The sequence below is a fragment of the Eurosta solidaginis genome, chromosome 4 (genome assembly GCF_040869045.1).
Source record: "Eurosta solidaginis isolate ZX-2024a chromosome 4, ASM4086904v1, whole genome shotgun sequence".
Lineage (NCBI taxonomy): Eukaryota > Metazoa > Arthropoda > Insecta > Diptera > Tephritidae > Eurosta > Eurosta solidaginis.
In genome coordinates this window covers 199,551,015-199,566,119 of record NC_090322.1, presented here as the reverse complement: position 1 = coordinate 199,566,119, position 15,105 = coordinate 199,551,015, and the positions used below count along the sequence as shown (strand labels likewise).

Sequence of the window (15,105 nt, the reverse complement as noted above, 5' to 3'; positions counted from 1 at the left end):
CCTACTGCATATGAACTTGGACCCTAGGCAACGTCTCTTTTGATCTTTCTGTATTAGAGCTGACTGCAGAGGCTCGAGCGTTAGTGGATTTCAGTCCCTTTTTACGGCAGGCACCCTATGCCATGGGTATTTTCTTGGAATGAAGATCTACGTCTTTAGAGTAGCCAGTCTCTAAGTTTTTTTCTTTTTTATTAATAAATTAACTTCACATACATATATACATACTCTTTTTGTAAGTACTTCATATTCATTTCAAACTATTTATATATTTGCGTACAACTTTCACCATCGTATCGGCTTGCGGATTTGATGAGTCGCGTAGCAAACCAATCACATCTGAAACGCCATTCGGTGGACATCCTTTATCGGCTTTCGATGCCAAGGCATAAATTACACCAGCACAAGCGCCACGTTTACCTTCCCAATTTTCTGGACTTGGATCGAGTCTATGTGATAAGGACGACAATGTATATATTATGGAGCTACTTAAACTTTCAATGAACTTACTTTTCGAGCATATCGAAAGCCTTTGCAGCTACCCAAAACTCTTCACATTTGTAACATTCGTTTGCAATAAGTTGCAGTAGTAAGAAAGCTTCGGAGTTTGTATCGCGAGTTATAAAAATATTCCAGGCCTAAAATCAAAATGCAAAGTATTTGTAATAATAACAGTATTAGCTTTAGTGCGGTATAACTCTAAGGAGTTTAGGAGCGAGTTTCTCCTGTAACTTTTAGTATAATACTAGTGCTACCGATATTGGTAACAACCCTTTGTCGGGTATGGGCACGCGTTGGTCCATGCATGCACCGAATGCAGAGAAAAACAGGTGCGATGCATAGCACTCTACTCTTTAGACTTATTAATAAACTCCCGTCGATGTGGAGTTCGAGTCTGCATGATCACCTGACATATAGGTTCGGAAGCCATTTAAGTGTAGAAGCTATCTGGAGCTAGCTTTGAATTCAGACGAAAGTCTATACTTGAACTTTGTTAGAATAGGCGTGATATACTGATTTACTTCGGTCTACGTAGAGGTCTTCTTAAGTAGGTAGTCGATAGTTGTCGTAGACCATCTTATCAATCAGTTTTCGACTTGCTGGTTCTTACAGTGTCTTCAGGGCGTAGCTCTATACCATAGATATGGCAACTAAACTGGTCCGGAATAGTACAGTCTATCTCAGCGATCAATGTAAAGATATTTGTTGACAGCCAAACTGCCTATCTTGAAAGAATCAGATATCGTACGGGTGTATCAAGACTCGTAGCTGTTCATATGTCTTATCAGTATCTCTCTTTGGCTAGAACCTGAAGAAAATTAATTTGCTTTATGCGATTGAGCTGCGGAAAATATTCCATTGGATGCGGGGCCTAGAAACTCGTACACGTGGCACACCTGAGGATCTGGGCAAGTCGGAGGCGTACAAAAGGGCGAGCTGCCATCAAGCAAAGCAATGTTTGATGCTGGAAAGCGCTTTGCTATTAAGTGGATCGAGATCCCTAGGGGCAAGGGTATAGAATGGTAATGAAAAAATACTGACCGCCGGGCTAGATAAGGGTCGAAGGCAGCTACCGCAGTATATCAATTTTGTAGATTATTAATTTGGATTATCACATACCTAGTAGGCTTGTTATTCAAAAGTCGTTCCGATTTCATGCCGTTCCTATAGGTGTTCGGACTTAAACATAATGGTAAAAATAGTACTTTTTTTTCCTTTAGTACTAAATTTAGTATGAAATCAAATTCTGATCTTTTTCTTTTTAGTTGATTATTAAGTAAAACATGAATTGTTAAGTTTGTAAAAATGGTCTGAAATTCGTTGTTGTTGTTGCTTTATTTTGGGACATCTCATTAACATCTGAGAAGTCATGGTTGGGTGGGTTAAGAGCGGTAAGTAATTGGTAGGAGAACCGCTAGGCAAAAGACAAAGTGTTGTGTCGCTTTCTAAAAAGGTTAATCAATGGTCATATTGAGTGATGAGGTAAGAAATTCCTTAACCCTTACGTGTGCGTAAATTTTTTCTTGTTAGGCCTTGGGTTTGTCGTAACTGGTGGTTTGGTCGGTCGTTTGGTCAACGAATCCACATAAGTGGATGAAGCTCCGGGACAGCTAGACGCACACGGGCAGACGCCGATCATCTTCTTCGTTCCACCAGGTAAACTTGGTACAACTGCGAAACAATTGTCAACCCAGCGTAAATATGCTTGTCAAAGGTTCCATAACACTTTTTTAGCTAGTTTGTCCGCTTTTTCATTCCCATCTACTCCCATATGCCCTGGGACCCAATATAGATGTATGCTTCTCCCTGTCCCGATTCTCTCCAGACACTGCTTATACTCTAACATTCATTTAGATGCTGTGCTATGCGAGATTATTGCCGTAATTGCTGCTTGACTGTCAATATAAAAGTTAACACGGTTGCAGCTTAAGCTATTCTATTCCAAGGTTTCTACTGCTTTGGTTACGGCTAATATTTCCGCTTGGAAAACGCTACAGTAATCCGGCAGCCTGTAGGTTCTCCTTATTTCCGGATTAGCACAGTATACCGCAGACCCTACTCCTTCCACTACCTTGGAACCATCTGTGTACACATGTATCGCCGCGCGCTCAAGCTGCCCCGAGGCACCGAGCCTGCTTGCAGTTATTAATGCTATGTTCTTTGCTACCAGGTCTACACGTGGAATTTGCAGAATGACACAGTACGTCGGGGTTGTTTCCTGGGCTCCCGTAATGCTAAGCATCGATAGTCTGCATACCCCCTCTAATTTTTTGAGGTATGTTGTTTTTTGTGTGGCTTTCCACCAAACAAGAACTCCATAGTATAGAATAGGGCTTACAATCGCTGAAAAAACCCAATGAGAAAGGGAGGGCGATAAGCCCCACGTACACCCCAGCATTCTTTTACATGCATAGAGTGCCGTTGAGGCCTTCTTCACCCTCTCCTCCACATTGAGCTTCCATGACAGCTTACTGTCTAGGATAATTCCTAGATATTTTGTGCATGGTTTCACCTGTAAAGTCACCCCTCCTAACTTAGGCCTGGTCCAATTTGGGACCTTGTATCTCTTTGTAAACAAGACCATATCCGTATTCTCCGCATTAACTTTCAACTCGACATTAGATGCCCAGGTATGAATATACCGAAGCGCCCGATCCATCAAAGAACTAACTAATCGTTGGAAGGCACTTTCCACTTATGACACTTGCAACGTCATCTGCGTAAGCCGTAAGTTTTACGGTTCCCTCATCGAATCGCCTGAGCAGTTGGTTGATGACCAGCGTCCACAGCAGAGGTGATAGCACCCCTCCCTGCGGCGTGCCCCTGTTCACTGATTTCGTGGCCTCGTACAATCCCCATTGTGATGTAATCTTCCTGCAATTTAACATGCATCCGATCCATCTGATTAAGGCGGGATGTACTTTAATGTAATTAAGACCATATATAGTCGCCCATTTAGAAACATTATTGAAGACTCCTAGAGCATACTCCTTATATTCCAGGGATTTCCCTATGCTAATTACCACCCTATGCAATGCCCACTTGCCTTTGGTGTACGCATGCTGTGTTGTGGAGAGCAGCTTTTCATCCACGTTGGACTTTATGTACACATCTATCAACCTCTCAAAGGTTTTGAGCAGAAATGATGTTAATCTAATGCGTCTATAGTCTTTGGGATACACGTGACCGATCTTTCCCGCCTTTGGTAGGAAAACTGCACGAGCAGTTCTCCAAGAGTGCGGTACATGATTCAGTCTTATGCACCCATCGAATATTATTTCAAGCAATTCCACGACCGCCCTAGTTGAAACTTGTAGCATTGGCCGGGAATATACCATCTGTGCCCGGCGATTTAAACTCGGTCACCAATCCCTACACTACCCGCTCCGTGATCGAAGTGTGAGTGATGTCTGCTGGCTCCTCTAAACCGTCTCCCTATGGGAAATGTGTGTCGAGATGCACCTCAAGGGATTCCTCACTATTACGTGACCATTCCCCGTTCTCTTTCTTTATTAGTCCCTGGAGTTCTCCTTGCTAGGACTTTTTTCAGCCGTGCTGTTCCGCTGGAGCACTCTATGTCCGTACAGAAACAGAAGCAATAGGTATAGCATAAATAAGGCTGCGGTGATTAAATGAAGCCCGATTTTGAATCAACACCATTCTACTTACCAGCTCAGGACGCCCAGCATGAATATGACATTTTGCTATAATCATGCAATAAGCGTGTTGATTCTTAATCTCCATATCCGTAATCTGCATTAAAAGATCCTCAGCTTCCTTATAATAACCCGTAGCACATTTAGCTTGAGCATAATTGTAATTGAATATATCATCATTAACAAAATAACTTCTAATTGAGTTCATATAAACGAGCACCTCTTCAAACTGAGCATAGAGAAAGAAAGCGGAAGCCATACTCTGGCGACCCGGTATTGTATCACATTCTGTAGCTGAACTGCCAACTAAATGAAAATTCTGTTGTGCCGTTTTAATGTGCTCTTTCTAAACAAGAGAGTGTAAAAAATGAAAACGTATATATTCTTATGGAAAAACTATACCATGATGGCCAACTTACAGATCCAATTTTCTGTCCGAGCGCTGCAAACACAACACCCTTCAGTATATACTCATGTGGCACAGTCGGTTGCAATTCCTTGATCAGCGCATGAGCCTCTTGTACATTACCATTCTTTAAATGGTAGATAGCCAGATTGAGACGTGCCTCAGGCACAATATTCAGCAGCGACGGAAAAGTTTGCATTGCGCCCTCGCCATTACGAAATACAACCAAATTGTGTCGTATCAGATCGGCGCCAAAAGTTCCATTGTCGGCAATATTTTGTATTTCCTGTTCAGCCACGCGTCCATTGAAAAGGCGAAACCGATTACACGCTTTTAAATTCGTGGCAATTGTACTATCCTTATGCTTAGCCAGATAGACATCTAAAACCTCTTGCGACATATCATAGTAGTCCAATTTGTAGAAGCACAAAGCCAAGTAAACATTGATGGCTAAGTAGTCTCTGTGGAAATACAAGGCTATTATTCAATTTTTTTTTTAAATTTGCTTTATTACAAAGTCTTGGAATACGGTCAAGATTATCTTCATTTCAAAGGCGGGCAGAAGCTTTCAATTAGAACCTAAGGATTTCAGGCCAATCAGTCTCTCGTCGTTTCTTCCTAAATCGTTGGAGCGCTTGATTGATCTGTACCTACGGAAACGGCTCAGCATTCGATTGTAATGCAAGTAGAAGGGTCCCTATGACACAAAGAGTATGCTCTATGTGCCTTTCTGGACACCGAAGAGGCGATAAACAGTGTCTTACCTTGGGCTATCGAAAGGGCTCTGTTTGGTTTAGGAGTCTCTTCAGTAGAACTGTCACAGCGGAGTGAAGAGGGCCATAATGGGGAGGAAGCTGTGGAGGGGCATCCCACAGGGGGGTGTTCTATATCTTCTGCTCTGGGTTGAGGTTTTCAATGAGCTTCTTGTGGAGCTGGAAGGCAGTGGCTGTCGGGTGGTTGCCTCTCGCCAAGAGTAGTACACTGGTTCTATGAGATGGCAATCCAAGCTATTCTGTTCTATGAGGTGCTGGTCTTGTGGAATGCACTGGATACGGCGAGCACCATCAAAATATTGGTGTCAGTACAACGGACGGTACTGGTTGATATCAGCGGCTCTGTAGATATTGCGGGAAAGGCGGCCGCGGCCCCGTCGTTGGTCAGGCTTCGTGTTCTGGGCTAGATTCTAGATGCACTGTGTGGTATGGTTGTATCCTATCACTAGAGTCCGAGTAAATGCTCGCATTTTATGCATGAGGCTAATTACGTATGGTGAAGTAATTAGAGTTTGTGGAGGATATCGCATTGGTTACTACTGCCCAGATTGTAGGCAATCAAAAGCTAACATGAGCCAGCGTATTGACTCATGCAAAACGGATTACAACTTGCGGAAAAAACAGAGGCAGTGCCCATATTAAGAAGGAAGAAAGTAAAAGAGGAAGTTTGGCGTCCGTTGAAGTTTTGGCCATCCCATCACTGTAGCGTACTACCGGCACAGGTCATCGCTTTTAAGGATGCGTTGAATGAGAATTTATCTGAAGAGAGGTCAATATTTGCTCAGATAGGCAAGCAGCGCTAAGCGCTAAGCTCCGTCACCACAAGCCTGTTGGGAATTGCCTGCCAGTGATATCGCACTAAATAAAAATAAATTCTTGAAGCGATTCACTTCTGAGGAGATTCAGGCTGAGTTTCTCTTCTAATTTTGGTGGTACACCCGTTTAGCTCTTCCTAAAAATTTGTCTATGCGCCTGCCATTGGCATCCAACTACCGTTTGATAAAAATCAAAAGAGTGCCAGGGCCTAGGCTCATCCTCGTAACTGTTACGCTAATATAGCGGCCCGTTCGGGCGATTGCGTACTGAACGCGGCTGCCAGTAAAGACTTAAGGACTACGCTGCACATTAGCTGTCTGCTTCGAATCAGCTAAGCAAACGCTGAGCTCACTCCACATCTTGCCAGGTGCATATATTATTGTGAATATTTGTTACCTCGAAGAGCTCCGCGAAACTATTATCTATCCTTGTCAACTATGGTGTTTACGCGGGACTGCCCAGTAGTAGTTCATCTTGGAAAGCTGCCGCTATATTAGTTGATGTAGGACGACGACGTGGTTTCATCAAGAAGTAGTGTTTTCTTGGAAAAAGTTAACATATATGTCTGCCTTACCTGAATGTAGGTTACGTCTTAAGCGGATCGACCGATTGCAACCAAATTTGAAACACCCACAGAAACCTTCCAAGGATGGTCATAGGTTTAAAATAATTTCGATATGTAAAACGGTCGTGGCACCTCCCAGTAATTTGACATGTCATTACGAGCTAAGTTAGTATAAACGTTCGATAACTGACCAATGAAGTATTCAAGTGAGGTGTCCCATTACCAGGCAATGGCTACCTGACCCGAACAGGCGTGGATCCGGGTTATCAATCCACTTCCGGACTGAATATTTGTTGGTAGTTCCCGAACCTTTGACGCTAGGTAGAAACATGGATTAAGTGGTGCGCGGTGGGAGTCCCCCACTGACTTTAAGGCTTTTTATGCTGACTACCTAGGAAAAAACACTGTAATGTATGAGATTGGTGGGAGAAAAGATGAAGGGACATGGAAAAAAATGGATTGGAAAGGAAGGATGAGAAAATGTCGAAGTAGAGAAATACCGAAATTCGACGTTTTTTTCGCAGCATTAAGAGTTTGCTATCGATAACAACCGTTATCGACTAGGATATGTGCATGTTATCCCTTTTTTCCGACAAGTTATTATTTGGTTGTCCATTTGTTTTTAATTTGTTATGTTGTTGTTTTTGTAGCTATAAGGACACTCCCCGAAGGCCTTGGGGAGTATTATCGAGTTGATGTTCCTTTGCCGGATGCATATACGGTACGTTCCGGACCAAGCCCGACCATCTCGGGAACGACTTGTTATGACCACATGCGACCTTCTAGGCCATCCCGCCCTCCCACCCGCCAAACCCGCGGCTGTTAATGAAACAGGATTCGCACGGATAGGTGAGGTTGAAAATTTGGTTTGGAGAAGCTATGTATAGCGCTGGCAACCTGAAAGGGCTGCGTTACATAAACCCTTGAATCCGGTATTTTAGTCGCCTCTTACGACAGGCATACCTACCGGTGGTATATTCTAACCTCCTAACCCGCTGGGTATTCCAACTTATCTCATCACTTCCAACTGTTGCATTTTTTTCTCCTCGTCACAATAAAAATATGTTCTTAAATGTATTAAAAATTAAGGGAGGCTTAACTCTGTATCCATTAAACTAATATTTAGAAACGCAGCATTTGGAAGAACCACTTGTTCTTGCCCTCCTTGTATGTCGACTCGAATTTAACGCGCGTTTGGAAACGATGTGTCTTCTTCTTTACGGGATCCGTCAAGTCTTTTTTGGCGACAGCTTTTCGAATGAAATATCATGCACAGCATAACGAGTGGGCATCAAATGACTGTAGTTTAGTACTTTGAGGAAAGGCTTGATCTTTGACTTCTTCTTCAACTTGGTCTTGCCCATTTTCTTTTTCACTTTACATGTATACCGATCAATGCCGGCGACGAGCGCATGTCCGAATGGTTTCTCCGGTGTGTCGTCATCTGACGTTTTCACAATGATAGCTTTGCGGCCCGCGTAACGTCCACTAAGGACGATTACGATTTTGCTCTCTTTCATAATTTTCCTCATCTTGGCGGAGGTCTTATGGTTGACCGAATATAAATTAATTTGTTATCGGCGTTTGTTATGGAAATGATACAAATTTTGTATACACGAATGTATGGCTGTCCGCTCACTCTACCCTCTTATTTCACCTTCCTCTCCTAATCCCTCCTACAGATGTCACAAACTCACTTTTAATTCCACTCTTTACCACCCTCATACGTATTTTCATACATACAAACATACTTACTTATTATCCAATAACAAGCTTTTGTAAATATCAATGGCATCTTGATAGTGAGCGCGCAAATAATGCATCGAGGCGAGACTCAGCTGATCGTTCACATCTTCCTGCAGTGATCCCTGCAACTGTGTCACTTGTCCATCGTTACCAAATTTATGCGCCAAATGAAATAGTAAACGTAACTTTAGCGACGTTTTTGGTGCATTTTCTATTAAGTGATGCGCCTCCTCATACATTCCCAGGTAAAACATACAAACAGCAATGTTGATTGTTACATTTTCTGTGGCTGGGTTAGCATCACTAATGCTTTTGTATTGTTGCAATGCCTGTGAATAATCACCCAAGTGAAAACTACAAAATGCAATCCACTGATCGGTAAGTAAGCGGAGTTCTTCGTTCTCATCTTCGCCTGAAAACTGACAAGAATAAAAGTGGTTAATGGGTGTTGACTTGTTTAAGGAAAACGCATTGTTGTCGTAAAGGGGGTTTATATTTTAAGTACACCCGCACTTAGGCTCTTTTGCTTGTTTTATGATATGGCTATTACCAAACCTAATAACGATTTTAGGAATACCTCAAGAAAAGTTCTTGCACCAGTGTAGTCTCGCTTTAAAATGAAGTCTTCCAAAGAGTCGGGCAGGCGTTTAGCATGTGTGGCGCTGACTGCTTGACGCGAATTGGCTGAATCGGGTTTTCCTCTTGATAAAATCTAAATAAATATATATATTGTTTTTATATGTATGTAGATATGTAAGTACTTGATACAATATATAGTTTTCTTTAAACTTGCCATATTTGATTTAAAATTGTAGTTATTATTTGTCTTTAGTAAATTTTTCAGCTTCCTTATACAATAACACTTTGGTAGAATTACTTACAGAAGTACTTATTTAGGAGGTGTTTTGGTTAAATGGTTGCCAAGTAACTGACCAAGCTACATATTACACTTTTAAGTAACGAGTCAGTTGGGGTTGAAAATGCATTCACACACAAACATAATGCAGTCACCCTTACTTCGAGTGAGCAAATAAGAATTAGGACATTTCAACATACAAACATTAGTAACGGTGAGACCCAAAACCGCAACCGGTGGGCATGTTATCGAAGTGAAATACACTTGCTACCAATAACAAAGTTATCGTTGAGGAGTCGATTTTTTATCGACGAGTTTTTGATTTTAGGGATTTGTTATTAAAAAGTTTTCAATTATATATCGAAAAGTTATCGCTTTGTTATCTACTAGCTATCCATTTGTTATCAGAATATTACCAGTTTGTTATCGGTTTCTTTTCGAAAATTTATCGATTTTTTTCGAAAATTTATAAGTTTGTTATCAACGGCGGCTGCCGTGGTGTGATTGTAGCGTGCTCCGCCATCCACACCGAAGATCCTGGGTTCACGCCCCGGGAAAAGCAACATGAGAGTTTTAGAAACAAGTTTTTTCAATTACAAGAAAATTTGTCTAAACGAGTCGCCCCTCGGCAGTGTTTGGCAAGCACTCTGAGTGTATTTCTGCCATGAAAAGCTCTCAGTGAAGACTTATCTGCCTTCCAGATGCTGTTCGCAGTCGGCATAAAATAAGTCCCGCCAAATTGGAAGAGAAACTAGACCTAAAATCTCTTCGGATGTTATCATGCCTTACATTTATTTTTTTATTTTTTATAAAAAGTTATTATTTAAAATTTGTCGACTTGCTGTGACCAATTTGCTATCGGTGTGTTTTCGATTTGTTATCGTCCATTTATCGATGTATTAACGCAAAGCTATCAATTTTTCTTGATTAAAGTACAATTTTCTATTTACAATCTTGGATTTGTGGTCCTGTGTTGTTGTTGTTTTAGCAGTGCTTCGCCCCAGCCAATAGGTGCGACCGATCACAAGTTGTCATCAATGTTCTCTAACGGGAGTCCAATGAAACTTGCTGTTTCAACAGGGGCGGACCAGAGTGGGAAGGGCGTTAGAGGCGTTAGTTCCACATTACAACTGAAGAGAAATTGGTGTTCCCCCAGCGGGTTAGAGGGTCAGAATAGACTCGCGGTAGGTATGCCTTTCGTAAGAGACGACTAAAATACCACATTCAAGGGGTTCTGTAACGAAACCCTTTCAGGTTGCCAGCGCAATATATAGCTTCTCTAAACCCATTTGTCAACCTCACATATCCGTGGCGAATCCTATTGCATTAACAGCCGATGCTCTGGCGACCCCGAACTCCTTATGAATCTAGGGGTGGGGAGGGCGGTATGGCCAATAAGGTCGCATGTGGTCATAACAAATCGTTCCCGAGATGGTTGGGCTTGGTACGGGAACATACCGGATCTGCATCCGGCAAAGGACCATCAACATCGATAACACTCCCCATGCTTTCGGGGAGTGTCCTCGTCGCTACAACAGCAACAACAACAGATGGTTGGTGTCATGTGGGAATACATTGCAATCAGGACGTATATTTTTTATGCCGGGGTTGATTCTGGATATGTAAGAGTTTAACCTCTTACAGTATCTAGATCGAAGTTGAACTAGAGTGACGCGTTTTTCACTATGGAGACTCCGTTCTCCTTCTGCTAGTTCTGGATATTTTTCTTTAAGTACTGGATTCGCCGAGCAGTTTAGGTGCCGTATTTATTAATAATGCTTACTGAAATGCTCCCTTTGGCCCCTGGGAGGTGTATCTCATCAATCAGATGTCTGTTGGGATGCCCATGTTTCTGGGCATTCAACAGCAACTGTTTGTTCAGCATTTCATTTCTCCTGTGTCTTTGCGTCTTTTGACATCTCCCCCGATATATGTTAACTTGTTTTAGCCATTGTAAGCTAAGAACTACACCGATTTGTTTTCGATTTGTGCAAAAAAAGTAATGGATTTATTATCGAAGTTTGAATAATTTGTTATCGACAGTCATCGGTTTTGTATGACACAGATACCGATAAAACTGGAAAATAATGTCGATAACATATCTTTCAGCCGTCGATAACAAGGCGATTAGAAGCCAATAAGAAGCGAATGACTCTGCAATACCAATCTGATAATAAACCGCCGAAAGATACATGACTGATGAGCTACCGATGTTTTTGACAGCATATCTGTTTTTTATCCATGAGTTATCGGTTTCTTATCTATATATGAATTTCATATCAAAACTGATTGAACTTGACCCCCTCAGATTTTGATAAAATTTTGTATAGAGATAAATTTTACCTATCCAGTTACAACCTCATTTTTAGAAATTGAATTTTTGGAAAATTGTGGGCGTAGCAAGGTATCGAATTTTTTGAAAAATTACCGTAATATGTACTTTTGTGCTGTGATAACTACGGAATGGCCCAACCGATTTCAAAGATCTTGATACCATTGGAAAGTTATTCAAATCGGCTTTCGAAAGCGAAAACTGTATAAAACTTTAAACTTGTAAAAAACTTCAAAGATCAAGAGTTAAAAAAAAACAATTTTATTATTTATTGTTTTTATTTTATTTCAAAACCTTAACTAATCTGCAGCTGAGTATAAACCCAAACTTAAAGTTCTTACATGTTTATTTTATTTTTGAATAGAAAACGAAAAACAGAAAATTTTATTTTAAAAACTTAACTTAGCGTAATAGTTAATAATCATCAGAGTATTATCGTCACTATTTTGTGGTATTGTGCTACAATATGATGACGATTCTGATCTCGATTCTTCTGTACTAGGGCTGACAATTAGCTTTAGGACTTCTGTACATATTTTATCCGGCTTTTTTTTTTGGGAATTTCTCGAAGGCTATTGATCAAGGGATCGGATGTTATAAGTAACATAGATATTAAGTATCTGTCCGTGGCAACATGAGAGCAGTTGGGAGTATTGTATTCCCGAAATCTGCGGCAATCTTTGTTCCGTGCTTCCTGAGACTCTTCGGAAAGCTACCCAATTGAAAACAATGCCGCTTTGATCACCTCTGTACTGTGAATCAGTATTTTATATACAGTAGCTGGCATATTGTACCACGAATAGAGACTAAGATAATGTCTTCTGGTTTCAAGGCAAAATTTATTGAATTCATCCAAGTTTATCTCGAATACAGAAGATAATGTCCTCAAAATAACATCAAATTTTTTGATTATTTCAACATGCACTTGTCTCAACATTCTTAAAAAGCGACGGGCTGTATTTCCGTCATTTGGAGAGCCGAATCCTGGCTTTGGTTTATCTACAATGAGTTCCATCTCTGTTTTAAATTTCAGCTTGATTTCGTCGGAACGAATACTGATGTTTGCTCTATCTTCGTCGCTTCTAGCCTGCCATTTCTTAATATTTAACTTATAGCTGATATGTAAAAGGCATTCGAAGCAACGAATCCAAGCATGAAGTGTAGAAAAATCAAATCCAAAATTTTCTTGGTTGCTATTAAATTTCGCGGGGTCATCGTTCATCGTCTTGAGGGTGGCGCCAAAGATGAAACACTTCTGAGATGAACGATTTTCGGTTAATGAGTTATACACCTTTCCGTCTGTCATTGTAAGCAAAAGTTTGTGTTTCACAGAGATTTGAGAAGCACGAAAGTTAATAAGTGTTGGAAGAAGAGCACTGATTTTGTCTAACACTTTATTTGTCTCCGCTAATGTTAAGTCGTTCGTTTCTTTAGCAAATATAAATTTTATTGGACGACAGTACAGAGTTGATGAAGGCCGAGGATTTTGCCAAATGATTTTGGACCCATCAAATAACCTAAGGTGAACTAAAGAAAATACGAAAAGAAACTCGTCCGTGCTTTCCGTGTTCTCAAGTCTCTGTTTATATGTGCTGTGCCCAGAACTTCCATCACATCCCCATTTAGTCACAAGTGTGAGCGATGAACTTGTTGGAAGCACACTGCTGATAACTTCATTCTGGGCTAGAACTAGACGTTCAACTATTTTATTTAGTAAAGCTTGCAAATTTATTTCAGCGCGAGTTTCCGTTATAGCAATGTGCTCATCTGCAGGATAACAGGCCTGTTTGGACTTCAGCAAACTATAATATGACGGAAACACATTATGTCCTACTTTTGTTGCCCATTTCCTAGTTTGTTTTTATGAATGCGTTGTTGACTTAGAATCTATATAATAAGCTAAAGCTTTGTCACTAGTTAACTGCCTAGGATTAATTGAATCACTAACTTTAAACTTAGCAATATTTTTTTGAGTTCCACCAATATCTCTAATTACATTTGCAATTTTTCTTTGCCCTGCCGAACGCGCAGCAATTTCGGCAGCAGTTACTAATTCACTGACATTCCGAGATTCTACTTAATTCGCGACGCGACGTTTCTTCGTTTTAAACGACGATTTCTCGAAATATTTTCGAGGTCTTCCTGCAGGAGTGACAGCAGCAGTTGATGTCGAAGGTTGTGGCACAAAAGTACTCACAGTGAATTGTATGTAATTTTCATCCAGCCAAGCTTTATTATTCATTAAGAAACGCTCCTTCGATTTGCCCGAAACCAACAATTTGTCACCAATCTTATTCGAAAAGTTGGATATCTTTAACTTTATTTCTTTTTGGCTGCCCTCAGTTATATCACCAAAGTGATATTTTGTAGACAAATAGTCATATATGTGCGACCTTTTTTCGTATTTCTTGTGTTTTGACCACTCCTCAAAAAATTCGACTTTGAAATAGAGTAAACGTGTTCTGAAAAGACATTAAAATGAAAATGTTGTACTGAAGTGTGCTGAGCCACGCATGTATTTTCACAAAGAATATAGTTACTCTTACGACATATTTAAAAACTAGCCCGGATAGAAGTGAATATTTGTATTTTTTGGTCTATCAAACTTATTATACTCAGTTGAGCAGAGCTCACAGAGTATATTAAGTTTGATTGGATAACGGTTGGTTGTACATATATAAAGGAATCGAGATAGATATAGACTTCCATATATCAAAATAATCAGGATCGAAAAAAAATTTGATTGAGCCATGTCCGTCCGTCCGTCCGTCCGTTAACACGATAACTTGAGTAAATTTTGAGGTATCTTGATGAAATTTGGTGTGTAGGTTCCTGAGCACTCATCTCAGATCGCTGTTTAAAATGAACGATATCGGACTATAACCACGCCCACTTTTTCGATATCGAAAATTTCGAAAAACCGAAAAAGTGCGATAATTCATTACAAAAGACAGCTAAAGCGACGAAACTTGGTAGATGAGTTAAACTTATGACGCAGAATAGAAAATTAGTAAAATTTTGGACAATGGGCGTGGCACCGCCCACTTTTAAAAGAAGGTAATTTAAAATTTTTGCAAGCTGTAATTTGGCAGTCCTTGAATATATCATGATGAAATTTGGCAGGAACGTTACTCCTATTACTATATGTACGCTTAATAAAAGTTAGCAAAATCGGAGAAGGACCACGCCCACTTTTAAAAAAAAAATTTTTTTAAGTAAAATTTTAACAAAAAATTTAATATCTTTACAGTATATAAGTAAATTATGTCAACATTCAACTCCAGTAATGATATGGTGCAACAAAATACAAAAATAAAAGAAAATTTCAAAATGGGCGTGGCTCCGCCCTTTTTCATTTAATTTGTCTAGGATACTTTTAAGGCCATAAGTCGAACAAAAATTAACCAATCCTTTTGAAATTTGGTAGGGGCATAGATTTTATGACGTTAATTGTTTT

The 15,105-nt window shown here is 40.3% G+C and overlaps 1 protein-coding gene and 1 pseudogene across 1 annotated transcript in view; both read right to left on the bottom strand.

Moving 5' to 3' along the window:
- Nucleotides 1-247: 247 nt before the first annotated feature.
- Ttc26 (tetratricopeptide repeat domain 26) overlaps nt 248-15,105 on the bottom strand; it is an 81,283-nt gene continuing 66,425 nt past the window's right edge. Inside the window, exons 2-7 of the mRNA XM_067779662.1 lie at nt 9,038-9,172; nt 8,470-8,879; nt 4,574-5,021; nt 4,168-4,500; nt 508-635; nt 248-446 (exon numbers count right to left, since the gene is read on the bottom strand). Of these exons, the coding sequence (XP_067635763.1) occupies nt 248-446; nt 508-635; nt 4,168-4,500; nt 4,574-5,021; nt 8,470-8,879; nt 9,038-9,172 (1,653 nt within the window). The remainder of the gene's footprint in view (nt 447-507; nt 636-4,167; nt 4,501-4,573; nt 5,022-8,469; nt 8,880-9,037; nt 9,173-15,105) is intronic.
- LOC137248926 (large ribosomal subunit protein eL27 pseudogene) lies at nt 7,837-8,246 on the bottom strand (annotated as a pseudogene).